This window comes from Homarus americanus, unplaced genomic scaffold (genome assembly GCF_018991925.1).
Source record: "Homarus americanus isolate GMGI-L3 unplaced genomic scaffold, GMGI_Hamer_2.0 scaffold58837, whole genome shotgun sequence".
Lineage (NCBI taxonomy): Eukaryota > Metazoa > Arthropoda > Malacostraca > Decapoda > Nephropidae > Homarus > Homarus americanus.
Genome location: NW_024719533.1, coordinates 480,232 through 494,724, shown reverse-complemented (window position 1 = coordinate 494,724; position 14,493 = coordinate 480,232). Strand labels below are relative to the sequence as shown.

General features: G+C 40.9%; 1 protein-coding gene across 1 annotated transcript in view; it reads right to left on the bottom strand.

The window, feature by feature from the left end:
* Positions 1-14,493, bottom strand: part of LOC121860093 — a 71,619-nt gene that overhangs the window by 45,568 nt on the left and 11,558 nt on the right. The window contains exon 2 of the mRNA XM_042357125.1: positions 8,275-8,635. Within this exon, the coding sequence (XP_042213059.1) occupies positions 8,275-8,419 (145 nt within the window). The 5' untranslated portion in view covers positions 8,420-8,635. The remainder of the gene's footprint in view (positions 1-8,274; positions 8,636-14,493) is intronic.

Below are 14,493 nucleotides of genomic sequence, written 5' to 3'. Positions count from 1 at the left end.
GAATATTCTCTCCACAGACAGGAAATAATATCGTGGAAACAGCCAGGAGCCATATAAGAAGTGTATCAGTGAGAGGAAACACAACTAGCGAGTCAGAGAAGGACGCAACCCCGAGATTGATGGATGGAGGAGGAGGAGAGAGGACGAGGAGGAGAGAGGACGAGGGGGAGAGGAAGGGATAGGAGGAGGGGAAGGAGGAGGGGTTAGAGGAGAGGAAGGGGTAGGAGGGGTAGGAAGAGAGGGAGGAGGAGGAAGAGAAGTTCCCTCCAGCAGATTGGTACGGGTGCGATATGTCAGCAAAACACGGAGCTCTTAAAGAGGACGTGGTTGGAAACAGTGGTGGTGGTGGCTGCCGGCATACTCTACCGGGGCCCCGCTGCCACTGTTGTTGGTGGTGCTGTTATTTCTGCCACTGTTGTCTTACTGTTGTTGCTACTGTTATTTCTGCAGCTCCTGTTAGTGCTAGAACTGTTGGCACTGCACCTACTATTACTACTGTTGTTGTTAGTAAATGCACTACTATCTGGGCTCTGTTCTACGTTGCCCATACCGTAGTTCCTAGTCATATTCACACTGTTAATGGCACTGTTACAACGGGTGTTACTGATGACCTGAACTGTGTGATTAACGAGCTGGTGACCTGACCTGTGTAATGAATGAGATGGCGAGTTCCTTTGTAATTAATCTGTGTAGCATAATCTGCCGAGCCATTTTTTACAACACTGGATAGATAGATGGATGGATGGATGGGCAAGATCTATTTTTATATTTTTTTCGGGTTGAAGAAGATCCTGACGAGAGAAAAATCCACCCACAAAAAATTGGATAGGCCTAATATTAAACTGCAACGAGACAATAAAAAAAAATTAATACATTACATATTTATTCCATTTAAACTTAACTTGTCTCCAGTACGTTAAAATAATTAGTTATATCTAAATTCATGTAAACTAAGGATTTGTGGCAACGTATGAAGAAGTGTGGCCATTATACAAACATCCAGGGAGGGAGGGACTACAGGCCTAAAGGATTGGTGAATGTTTACGACACCATCCTCATCACAACCAGCTACTAAACCTACAGTGTTCCAGGGTCGTCAACATCCACAACATATGTATGCAAGTCTCCCCTCCAACACTGCGCCAGCCTGAGCATGGCCCTCCTCCTCCTCCTCACTCCCTTTTACCCCTCCCCCTCACCCTCTCCCTCACCCTCCCCCTCTCCATCACCCTCTCCCTCCCCCTCGGCCTCAACCAATCACCAAATATGCTAATCAACCATGGCCCGGGAGAAATCTATTCGGGCCAGGAAATGTTATCACAAATTAAAGTTATTCTCCTGTGGGTGGGCTGGGGTGGGGGAGCGGGAGGAAGTGGAGGTGGGGGAGCGGGAGGAATGGTTTATGTTAGGTTCACGCCCTCGCAGTAAAGATAGTGTGAATGTTTGTCTTATATAAAAAAATATATATATGTTATAGCTATTCTGTCTTAAACAAGTTTCAAATTCACACTTAAAACCAAAACATCTTTAATGGATACACCGTTTGATATTTCCAGGTTGGTTCGCTTTCAAAAACACTCCCGGGGAATTTCCGATGATCAAAAGAAACTACAACATACTTTTACCATTTGGCCAGACAGACATTGGTTACGGAGGCAAAGTTTAAAAATAGCGAGGATAGTCGAGTGTGGCAATAGTGTAGCGCTCCGCCATGGTTCCCTGTGTGTTGTCCTGCTGCTGTATCGCTCCTGTCACTGCCGCTCCTGTCACTGTCGCTTCTGTCACTGCCGCTTCTGTCACTGCCGCTCCTGTCACTGCCGCTCCTGTCACTGTCGCTTCTGTCACTGTCGCTTCTGTCACTGTCGCATTAGAGACGTCACGAGAGGATAAGGAAGTTTTACACTTGTCTCATGTCCGTCTAAGAGTGTGGTGAAAATATTCTTAAAACTGAGTGACAGAGTTGAAGTTTATGAGGCGTAGTGTGTGTGTGTGTGTGTGTGTGTGTTTTGGTCAGGGAGTAAACCTGTCTTAGGGTGGAGATAATGGTTGGTTCACACACGCACGCACGCACGCACGCACGCACGCACGCACACACACACACACTCTAGTAGGATGAACCGATATAACGGAAACTTTAAAAGGTAAGCTGGGGAGAAAAACGGATTTAGCGAAGTTTAATCAAATCAAATCATTTTAAGTAAAATATTTTGCTTCACGCGACAAAAATTTTTAAAGTCTACCTTGTCTAACTAATACTGTTATTGTTGTTGTAATTGTTGCTGTTTTTGTTAATGTTGTGATTGTTGTTGTTATTGTTGCGATTATTGTTATTACTATTGCTGTTGCTTCTTTAAAAAAAACTGTTGTTACTCCTGTTTTAATTGTTTTGTTGTTGTTGTTGTGTTTGTTTGTTATTTGTTGACAGGCGAGACTTATATGATCATTAAATATTAAATACGATTATCATCATATCATGTACCCGGGATGATTGCCTCGTTGTGCATCACGGTTAGAAGATTTTTTATTTATTTATTTATATTTTTTTTAGGATTTGTTCTGGGGTTATAAAAGGTCATCATATAAGCTGGAATTAAGTCCATTTTCATATGAGGGAGAAAACTCTACCCGGATGTAATCACCTGTTTGACAAAAGGGGTTCGTAAGAGGATTGTGTTATTCAGTATATGTTTGTTACACGAATATACTGTATACCAAAGACTCTTACACTCATCCTTTATAAAGTTATAGGCTCTTACACTCATCCTTTATACAGTTATAGGCTCTTACACTCATCCTTTATACAGTTATAGGCTCTTACACTCATCCTTTATACAGTTATAGGCTCTTACACTCATCCTTTATACAGTTATAGGCTCTTACACTCATCCTTTATACAGTTATAGGCTCTTACACTCATCCTTTATACAGTTATAGGCTCTTACACTCATCCTTTATACAGTTATAGGCTCTTACACTCATCCTTTATACAGTTATAGGCTCTTACACTCATCCTTTATACAGTTATAGGCTCTTACACTCATCCTTTATACAGTTATAGGCTCTTACACTCACCCTTTATACAGTTATAGGCTCTTACACTCATCCTTTATACAGTTATAGACTCTTACACTCATCCTTTATACAGTTATAGGCTCTTACACTCATCCTTTATACAGTTATAGGCTCTTACACTCACCCTTTATACAGTTATAGGCTCTTACACTCATCCTTTATACAGTTATAGGCTCTTACACTCATCCTTTATACAGTTATAGACTCTTACACTCATCCTTTATAAGTTATAGGCTCTAGTTATCTTACACTCATCTTTATACAGTTATAGACACTCATCCTTATACAGTTATAGATCCTTTATACACACTCATCCTTTATACAGTTATAGGCTCTTACACTCATCCTTTATACAGTTATAGGCTCTTATACAGTTATAGGCTCTTACACTCATCCTTTTATACAGTTATAGGCTCTTACACTCATCCTTTATACAGTTATAGGCTCTTACACTCATCCTTTATACAGTTATAGACTCTTACACTCATCCTTTATACAGTTACAGGCTCTTACACTCATCCTTTATAAAGTTATAGGCTCTTACACTCATCCTTTATACAGTTATAGGCTCTTACACTCATCCTTTATACAGTTATAGGCTCTTACACTCATCCTTTATACAGTTACAGGCTCTTACACTCATCCTTTATACAGTTATCAATTTCCTCCTAAAATATAAAAAAAAATTCACGGCGGTGTTGGGTGTCATCCACCTGTTTCTCACTGCTCCCCGACACCCACCCGCACCCCCTGCAACACCCCTCTAACCATTGTGTCCGTCTCAACTGGCTGTGTAACATGAAAGGCGAGACTGTGAACAAGCTGAGTGTGAGAGTGAACAAGCTGAGTGTGAGAGTGAACAAGCTGGGTGTGAGTATGGACAATGGTCGGGAGGCGGGGGTCGAGGGTGTACAGGCCTTGGGTAGAACGCCCCTCCGCAACCATTATTGTTCTCGCCACTCTCACGCGTATTGTTTTCCTAACTCGTCTGCGGTTAGGATTGTTTTTTCATTTTTTTTTATTCTAGTTTACAGCTTTAAATCATATATTTTATATTTTAGGAAGGATTATTTAATATATGTTGAAAAGATGATATTCAGGGTTTTTCTATTTGGACAAGCTCACCATAGACGTATTCACAACAATCCACGGCGTCTGCACTCGCCTGTCTCACCCAGTCACTACCTGTGTGTCTGGTCAGAGTGACATGCTAATATTCACTTTGTCGTTTTCTCTGCCACAAATTGACAGTTTAATTATTTTTCTTCTCTGCAGACGGTTCAATTACAACTGCCACTTGGATTCAAATTTCCTGAGAGTTGTTCAATCATATTCAAAACTCCTGAATCATAAAAGAGGTTTAGTTTAGTCAGTCAATTACTCTATCAGTCAGAATCTCGATAGTCAGTAAGAATGTCAGTCGACCAGTCAGTCAGATTAATCAACTGATCACTCTGCCAGCTTGGTTTAGTCTTAATCATTATCCTAATCAGTCATCGAGCCGAACGGTCAGTTAACCTGTCAGTCAGTCTAGCCATTATTAGTGTGCATGCGAGCCAGCTAATTAGTCAATTTGTTCCAGTCAGATTGATGCCACGACCTTGTCCAAATGAATAATGCCACTACATATACTAAGACAATATTAAATCCGATTTTTTTTATTTTAATCCAGATTCTGAGCCTAATAAGACCACTTCAGGTTCACACGTGAAATCTGAGTATATCCATGAAATCCACACCACTGAGAACCCCAGATTTTACCACCATAACCAATACTGTATTCAACGACCTACAACCTAACCTAACCTCTATATTGACCGTGTTAGAGTCAAGTAGAGAACACAGATCAGATGCTAACATAAACATCAACACCACAAAAAAACTGAATTTTTCATCGGTACAGAATTTTCACGAAACGACTTAATTTTACCCAAATATCGCTCCATCAAGTACCGATATACTGTACACCTTGTGAACATCTTGTGAACGTAAAAGTTATGTAATTTTCTGTGACTTAATAATTTGTGATCAAGAGAAAACAAAAACAATTAAATATGTGATTCGAAAATGCCAGTTGTAACTAATTTTTATCTCATGGGAGTTGTGTGTGTGCGTCACAGGTTTTATGAGGCGTCACAGTTTTAAACGGCGTCACACCCCCAACATTTCCTTCAGCTATGAGTGGCCACAACAGGTCGAGAGGATCACACACTGCATCACCCACCAACACAACTCGTTTACCAACAACACTGTGAGAGAGGAACTTGATACACTTACCGAGGAAGCCTTAACACAACAAACTCAAGGACAATCATTATAATATAACATTAAATCAAGCAGAGAAACCTGAGAGAACCTTCCCATTAATCACCACCTGAGGCACTGTATCTCACTTAAGGTAATCTGTTATTGTTGAAGGTACTGCCTCCCCCCCCCCCGCCGTGAGCTGGGTACAAACGCGTTCCTCTAGTAGTGAATCATCCAGAGAAGTGGGGGGGGGAATAATTCACGCAGGTATGTTGTTAATTAGTGACGCGGAGAATTACCTGTGTACCTGTAGTGAGGGAGTTGGTGTAAATGATAACATGACACCTGGGAGGTTAGGTTAGGTTTCCAGGAACACAGAGGAAACAGTTAGGGGCTGATACACTGGCTGGCGGCAGTGAGGGGAGTTGACTGACTGACTGACTCATGGTTCTAGACACTCAAGGATGAAAGACCACTGATCCTAACACACACACACACACACACACACACACACACACACACACACACACACACACGAGACGAGCATACAGTAAGAATGACGCGATATACTGTATACTTTAGCGACACAACTTCCGCAGGAAACATTTATATCTGATGACGAGAACAAAGACAATTGTTTTTCAGTAATGTGAGCGAAGAGACACTGGAGTTAACCAGTCTCCAACACACCAACAGTCTCCAGCACACCAACAGCCTCCAACACACCCCAACAGCCTCCAACACACACCAACAGCCTCCAACACACACCAACAGCCTCCAACACACACCAACAGCCTCCAACACACACCAACAGCCTCCAACACACACCAACAGCCTCCAGCACACACACCAACAGCCTCCAACACACACCAACAGCCTCCAACACACACCAACAGCCTCCAACACACACCAACAGCCTCCAACACACACCAACAGCCTCCAACACACACCAACAGCAGCCTCCAACACACCATGTCTCAACACACACCAACAGTCTCCAACACACACCAACAGTCTCCAACACACACCAACAGTCTCCAACACACACCAACAGTCTCCAACACACACCAAAACTCAGCATCACTACAGCACCAAGAAGAAGCACAGCATTGATTAAGAGTAGCAAGAACCGCAGCACCTTCACGCACCAACACAGCACCAATAAGCCCCAATACACCATTAACAGCCACCAAAACAGCATAAATAAACTAAGAGCACCATCCACCACCAGAACAGCACGGCACAGCACCATCCACCACCAGCAAGCAAACACCATCCAGGACCAGCACAGCACAAACACAGCACCAACAAGCACCATCCAGGACCAGCACAGCACCATCCACCACCAACACAGCACCAACAAGCACCAGCACAGCACGGCACAGCAGTTCCACCTTACCACAGCCACGCGTCCCCAGGCGAGCGGACAGACAGCGTCGCCCCTCAACTTTAACCAGTAGACACACCAGGTACACCGCCTCCTGGGTCTACCTCCACCACTAACACCACCACTACTACCTCCAACACTACTACCTCCAACACTACTACCTCCAACACTACTACCTCCATCACTGCTAGCTACCTCCACCACTAACACCACCACTACTACCTCCAACACTACTACTTCCATCACTACCTCTACCACCACCTCCAACACTACTACCTCCAACACTATTACCTACAACACTACTAGCTACCTCCACCAACCTCCCTTTTCCTCCCAACGCTACTACCTCCAACACTACTACCTCCACCACTAACACCACCACTACTACCTCCAAACACTACTACTACCATCACTGCTAGCTACCTCCTACCACCACCTCCTTTTCTACCTCACCACTAACACCACCACTACTACCTCTTATACTACTACCATCACTTAACAGCTACCTCTACCACCACCTCAACACTACTACATCAACACTACTACTACCATCACTGCTAGCTATCTACCCACCACCTCCAACACTACTACTATCAACACTACTACTACCATCACTGCTAGCTTCACCTCTGCCACCACCTCATACTATTACTTACAACACTACTATTTCCCCTCCACCATTACTGCATCATCACTACCCATGCCTCCACTACCTTCACCACCACCGCCACAATCACTGGTGGTAAGCAGCACAAACAATTGAATTCTTTCTTTGGCAGGTATGTATGTGTGTGTACGGCAACTGTCTTGTTATGCCAACTGATGCATCAACTGTCTAATAATTACTACCTTAAACTTGTCACACACACACGTGGTAAGAATCTAAAGTGTTGTGGTGTTGCTTCAACTTAATGTGATAGTAAGCATATTATGAAACACTGAAACTGACGCAGCTCAATACACACACTAAGTCTTTCAGTACACAGATGATGATATTTCCGTTCAATGTGTAATGATTTATATTCTTATCTAAGGTTTTGGAAATGGATCATATTTTTGTAGAGTCTTGGGAGAGCACTGGACCTGATCGTCTTCCACTTCTCAACTGTAAAGAGTTGGTAACTACCCATTTACAGCTGTGAACAGTTAAGGAGCGCTTCAGGATTACACTAACGATTAATGGGACCGGGGACAGCGCTGTGCCCAGTGGGCCGCCGCACCTCTACAATGCAATGTGCCCAATATCGTGTTAAATAACTGCGGTGTGAATATAAACATGTATATTGTAAAACCATACAGACGACCTGAAACACATGTATTCGGCTGTATGCACTATAAATGGTGTATATGCTGTAAGTATATTGTCTCCGTTACAACGGGACAACCTTAATACAGGAGCGACATGCTACTTCTTGTAAGATGGCTTCTACATACAGTACACAGATAAATACAAAAACGCTAATTCACAATTATAATTATACTTTTACACACACACACACACACACACACACACACACACATGTAGACAGGAGAGCATCTGATACACTAGAGCAAGGTGTCACACTCACCTCTGTGGTGACTCTCCAGGTTGAGGTGCTTGTGGGTCTCCTCGCCGAAGAAGGGGATCCAAGCGGCCACGGGCGTGAGGGTAAGGGCCAGCAGGCACACCCACGCCGCCCGCACACCCACACGACCACTCTTTACACACGTCATCACACTTACAAGAGAATATATCAGTTTTCTTTGTTTACCTCAACGTGATATCGTGAACTGTTATCTTGAGGAATTTAGTTTGTCGTTTAGTCCTCTCTAGTCACTGGTTATCTTATCAACACGGAGGCAATGAGGTGTGAGGGAGGCTGGAGCGTCCGACCGTGGAGGACCACCACCACGCCTACACTACACGCCCACACAACTCATGCTCAACATCTGCAACAACAGAAAATAACATCAGTGACAGTCATTAACAATCATACAACAAAAATGTATATACATGATTAATCACTATCATAAACACACTAATCTGAAATTACACATGATAATAATAATAATAATAATAATAATAATAATAATAATAATAATAAATGATCAGTAGACAATAAGGATCATAGTAAGGGCTGACCGTAAAGACACAAGTACTGTACGTATAAGCTAACAGTACTGTACCTTCAGCAGCCTTTAACCAGTAACTCCCTCCACTAGACGCTATCTGTAATATTTCATCACTCTAGGCGGAACAACGATTAGAAAATGTCAAAATGGCAGTCCTGGTGGCCATATTACATGATATAATAACTCATAAACAAAATAATGTGTGGAGGGCTAGGAAACATCCCGCCGGTACAGTTAAAAAAAGATTGAATTTATCGTTGCAGAGTTACGACACTTAGACGATCACTGGACGACGTACGATGGAGGACTCATTTGGACCACTAAACCTAATAACTTGAAGAACATAGAGACCAACACACACACACACACACAGGATACTAACTGAGAAACTTCCAAAAGTGAGAATGACGTACACTACTCCAGCACACCACCACTACCCAACCCCACCACAAACACCACTCCCCACCACAAACACCATCATCATTACCGAACTAACACCATAACACCTCATAACTACACAGGTAAAATATGCAAGTCATTTTCCTCAAGTGCGGCGAGGGTATTGTAATCTAGGTGTGAATAATTCAGTCCTGTAATCCGTATCACCGAGTCCTCATAAATGATTCTGTGAGTGAGTGAATCGGTCGGGGGGGCGAGGGGATACATTACACTGATACTTTAGACAGACAAAAAGATCTATTTCTTCAGTAAATTTGTCGTATAAGTTTACCGTTGGTTTGATCGTGTGTTTAGACAGTGCAGGTATACAGTTTGGCATGTATATAGACAATGCAGGTATACATACAATTTCCAATGCATTCTCTAACGTTGAGAATGCATTGTGAGCAGTAAAGTAGTGAAGATATGAGACAAAAAGAGAAGAGAGATAATAAATGATGGACAGAAACATAAACAAAAGAATTACAGGAAGAGACTAAATTTCCCGGCTCAGATCCTCAGTCTAAGTGACTCCTGCCGCAGACACTGACGAAGAGAGAAGGGAGAGGTGAGGGGAGAGAGGGAGGGATGGGGGTGAGGGGAGGGAGGTGGAGTGAGAGGGGGAGTGGTGTAACGGAGGATGATGGTATGAGGGAAGGAGAGGAATGGCATGAGAGGGAAGGGGTGGTGTAAGAAAGGAGGAGAAATGAGAAGGGAGAGAAACAATGAGAAGAAAGAATGACTCAAGGGGAGGGAAGAAAGAAAGAAACAAAACAGAAGACTAGAATAACGCAAAACAAAATATAAAACGAAAAAAATAAAGAGAACAAAGTCAAGCCATTACCTCATCACACAACCCAGAATAAAGCAAAAATGGTGAGGTTATTTAGTCGATTAGAAAGATTAACCTAACCTAACTAAACACAACCTAACCCTAACCTAACTTAACCCAACCCTAACCTAACTTAACCCAACCCTAACCTAACCCTAACCAACCCCAACCTAACTTAACCTAACCCTAACCTAACTTAACCCAACCCTAACCTAACTTAACCCAACCCTAACCTAACCAAACCCAACCTAACACAACCCCGGACTTCGAGATCACACGAAGGGAAAATGAAGAATAAAAATACAGAATAGATAAATTGATAGATGTAAAAATGATAAATAAATACATATATACATACATGCATACATAGAGATAGACCAAAAGATACATAAATACATAAAATAGATAGACATTAAGTAAATAAATAGAGGATTAAAAAGAACAGAAGACATGGCGAAGAAGAAGAGAAGGAGAAAGATTGATGAAAGGAGGGAGACGGTAAACACACAAAGGTAAAAGGGAGGAAGAGAGAAGAAGTCAGGGGAGATAAAGGGGACCATTCTCAAGAGTGACTGGAGGCTGTGTGTACACCCTCTTGACGATAACACCACGACGGAGACTATCACAGAGACAGAGAGAGAGAGAGAGAGAGAGAGAGAGAGAGAGAGAGAGAGAGATCGGTTAAAGATGTAAACAGAGAAACTGGTAGCAGATGGGGGGGAGAGTGATAAAACAAGTGAACATCAATTAAATAAGACAGGAGAGAGAGAAACAGATGAATGACCGGAAGGGAAAATGAATGTCCCTTTGAAAAGAAAATGAAGAGAAGCCAACTGTTTCTTCACACACACACACACACACACACACACACACCAGGAAAGGTTACCAAGAATTGAGAATTTTTTACGCGAAAGAAAAGGTGCACAACTTTGCCAGTGAAACCTTTATTTAACGGACTATATGAACAAGAAAGTCCGTTATATCGAGTGTCCGTTAAATACGAAACCTCATTCTAATAAATTGAGATAAAAGTCCGTTATATCGAGATTCCGTTAAATGTAAAACTCACATCTAATGGATTATATAGAGAAAATTCCGCTATATGGAGGTTTCACTGTATAAAAAAAAACAATAACCCCAAGGAATAAAACCTATATTAATAAACACTAAAACAGCAAATATGAGACAATGGTGTAAGAGTAAGACACGTCACACTGATTTACTACAAACAGACACAACCATTGTCTATAATGTGGAATAATAAACTTCACTATTTACTAAACATAATTATAGACAAGATTAAAATGGTGTATGAAATTGAAATAAAAATAGATTATCAAATGTTCCTATACTTCAAAATAACCAAATATTTTCCTCAATATAAAACTTAACAAATTTTATCTGTAATACCATAATGTGAATAAAAAAAATAATATAAAAACTTAACAAATATAATAGGCCTCACCACCCCATATACTGTAAACAAAATTAAGACAATTATACGAACATAATTTACCATCAAACACTGAATAAAGATAAAATAATCTAAAACGTGACATAATTACTGGCTGTTTTATAATTATGTGAAAAATAAATACATAATTCATTTTTGGCAACTCCGACACAGCCTCATTACACCATCCCAGCTGTATCTTACTGTAATAATATGTATCTTACCGAGACATACAGTATATCATTAATAAAGATTTATCAAATTACAGATGTCTTATGCACATCAACCAGTTATGTTAAGTGTTCCTGGTGCTGTCTTGTGCTCTTGGGGGGGAGGAGGAGAAAGAAGAACAAGAAAAACAAGAAGAACACTACGAAGAACAAGAACAGTAAGTAGAACAAGAACAACGAGAGGAATAAGAATAAAAACAACAAAAACATTAAGAACAAGAACAAAAAACAAGTACAGTAAGAACAAGAATAAAAACAAAAATCAACAAATACAGTAAGAACAAGAACAAAACGAGAAGAACAAGAAGACGATACTTGTCGCTCGCACTCAAAACAATAACAAAAGCAAATCATTACAAACCGTGTCACCCGGAAACTCACACCACAAGTCAACAACAAAATCTCAGGAAAATTGACGATATGAAGAAAAAAGTTAACTGGAATATTTTATTTTTCAGGATACTGTCTTTCCCGTTTGTCTGTTGTATATATTTCTGTCTAACACTGTCTCTTTCTCCATGAACCCGTCTACTTTTGTGTGTGTGTGTGTGTGTATGTGTGCGTGTGTGCGTGTGTCCCCTAGCACTTCAACAAGGGCAGGAGACCAACACAGCCCCCAGCCTCCTCTACTAATACCAACATAATTAACAATAACCCCGGGATTTAATGTCTAAATATCAATTAACAATAAGCTTAACTTTAATTCGTTGGATAATTAGTATATAATTAATGAGTACAGTTGGACTCAGTCAGGAACAAGCAGCGTCACTGTATGTTACCAGGCCAACCTATATACAGTAGTTACTGTATAATATATCTAGGATAATTAAGTATAGCAACGAATAGAAATAATATACAGTGGCTATATAGAAACTTATAAAATTCACGGTACATAGATCTACAGGGGTAAATGATGGCTAAAAATACTGGAGCCGTATTTCGTAGCTAAATTTCACACATATTGACATACACAAGACCGGGTATGGCTACTGTGGCTACGTTTGGTGACCAGTAAACTATGTATTCTTACCACTATGGCGCCACCTTCAACATTCCGACGACTTAGGAAAAAAAAATCCCGAATACTAATTTTAAAAGGGAAGGAAATATTTAGCAACGATACGAGGCTAAATTTCAACACTAACCGTCGTGGCGCGCACATTGGTACCTTCCTGAGAAATTTAACCGCAATTTACTGGGTTTTGTTTTATTTCTCCTTTATAGATTATATATAAACCCTGAAATACTTGTTAGTGGATTTAGTATTTTCTGCACCATTATCCAGACAGTTTCAGCTTCCTGCAACATAACACAAGCGCGAACGTTGAGTATTTTACGTTCGCCTTCTTTACTTTACGCCCACACGCCCACCATGAGTTATATTCACTATTTACCTTATTGTATATACCATTATCAACACTTTACACCATAATATAAACCAGTGTAGGTATTGTTTACATCACAGGCGACACCAACCACCACCAGTTCCCTCCCAGAGACCTCAAATATAAGGCAACGTATAATTACAACGACCCAGAGTTAAGGAGAATATTTTAATCTCTATTATGTAACTTGGAACAGGACTACTCTCGCCGCCCGCTCGTCTCATGTTCACTATAATTACAACATACAAAGACTGTTTCATTTCCATCGTCTACAGTAGTTTGCTTATTTGTTTGTTTATACGACTGGTTCATCTGAATACAATCTACTTCTTAATGTGTTTTTAATTAACTAACTCTTATGTAACCTCACAGCTGGTCGGCCAATGTGTTTAAACCTACAGTAAAACCCCCAGCTAGTGATTTAATTACTTTTTACCTCCAAATCTATTTAATAGCCGCCACAGCTATTTGTTTATACTGGAGTGTGTGTGTGTGTGTGTGTGTGTGTGTGTGTGTGTGTGTGATAAAACACTGCACAAAGAACATATAAACATGGGCAAGGCGTGAATAACAAACACATTACACACGCACACACACATCAATAAATAACAGCTGTTTTCAATATGTTGTCTATTAATATATAACACACGTTCACACCACAAAGGTCAGAGTAACACAAATGTACGAGTTTTTACACACACACACACACACACACACATTAGCCAAACTGCTCTAATAAAAATCGATAACTTAAAACTATTGCATCCAAGTTTGCCTCATTAAAACACCACCAGTTGACAAACTCCATTAACAGTTTTTCACAATTAACAAATTAAAATCCTACACAAGGCGGGGAGAAACTGTGGAGCGAGCGCCGTTAAAAGTGTAGGAGACAGCCAGGGACACCTCACACCCGCTAGTAAAAGGAATTTCCTTCCCAATAGAACCCGAAACGTTCCACAAACATTCATTAAATGCTAATTCTCTCGCAACAGTCTCCCAGCCATGCGAAATTGCACCGAACAAGTCCCTGGGGTCCAGAAAAAAATAATTAAGACTTAATTTGATTCCGTGGGCGAGAGGGAGCCACACTGAGCCACACTGTCTTACTCTTACGCCGTGATGACCTCCGCCCACACCGCCTTATTACTTTACGTATTATTTAACCAAAAACATTATAGGAATTTTGATATAATCTGTAGAAATGTTTGGACGGCGACGACACAACACTTTCACTGACGTCATATGTTATATTCTCCCACTCATAAAATAATCAATTCACCAATGCTATAATACTAATCTGTACACACACACACACACACACACACTACATGTTA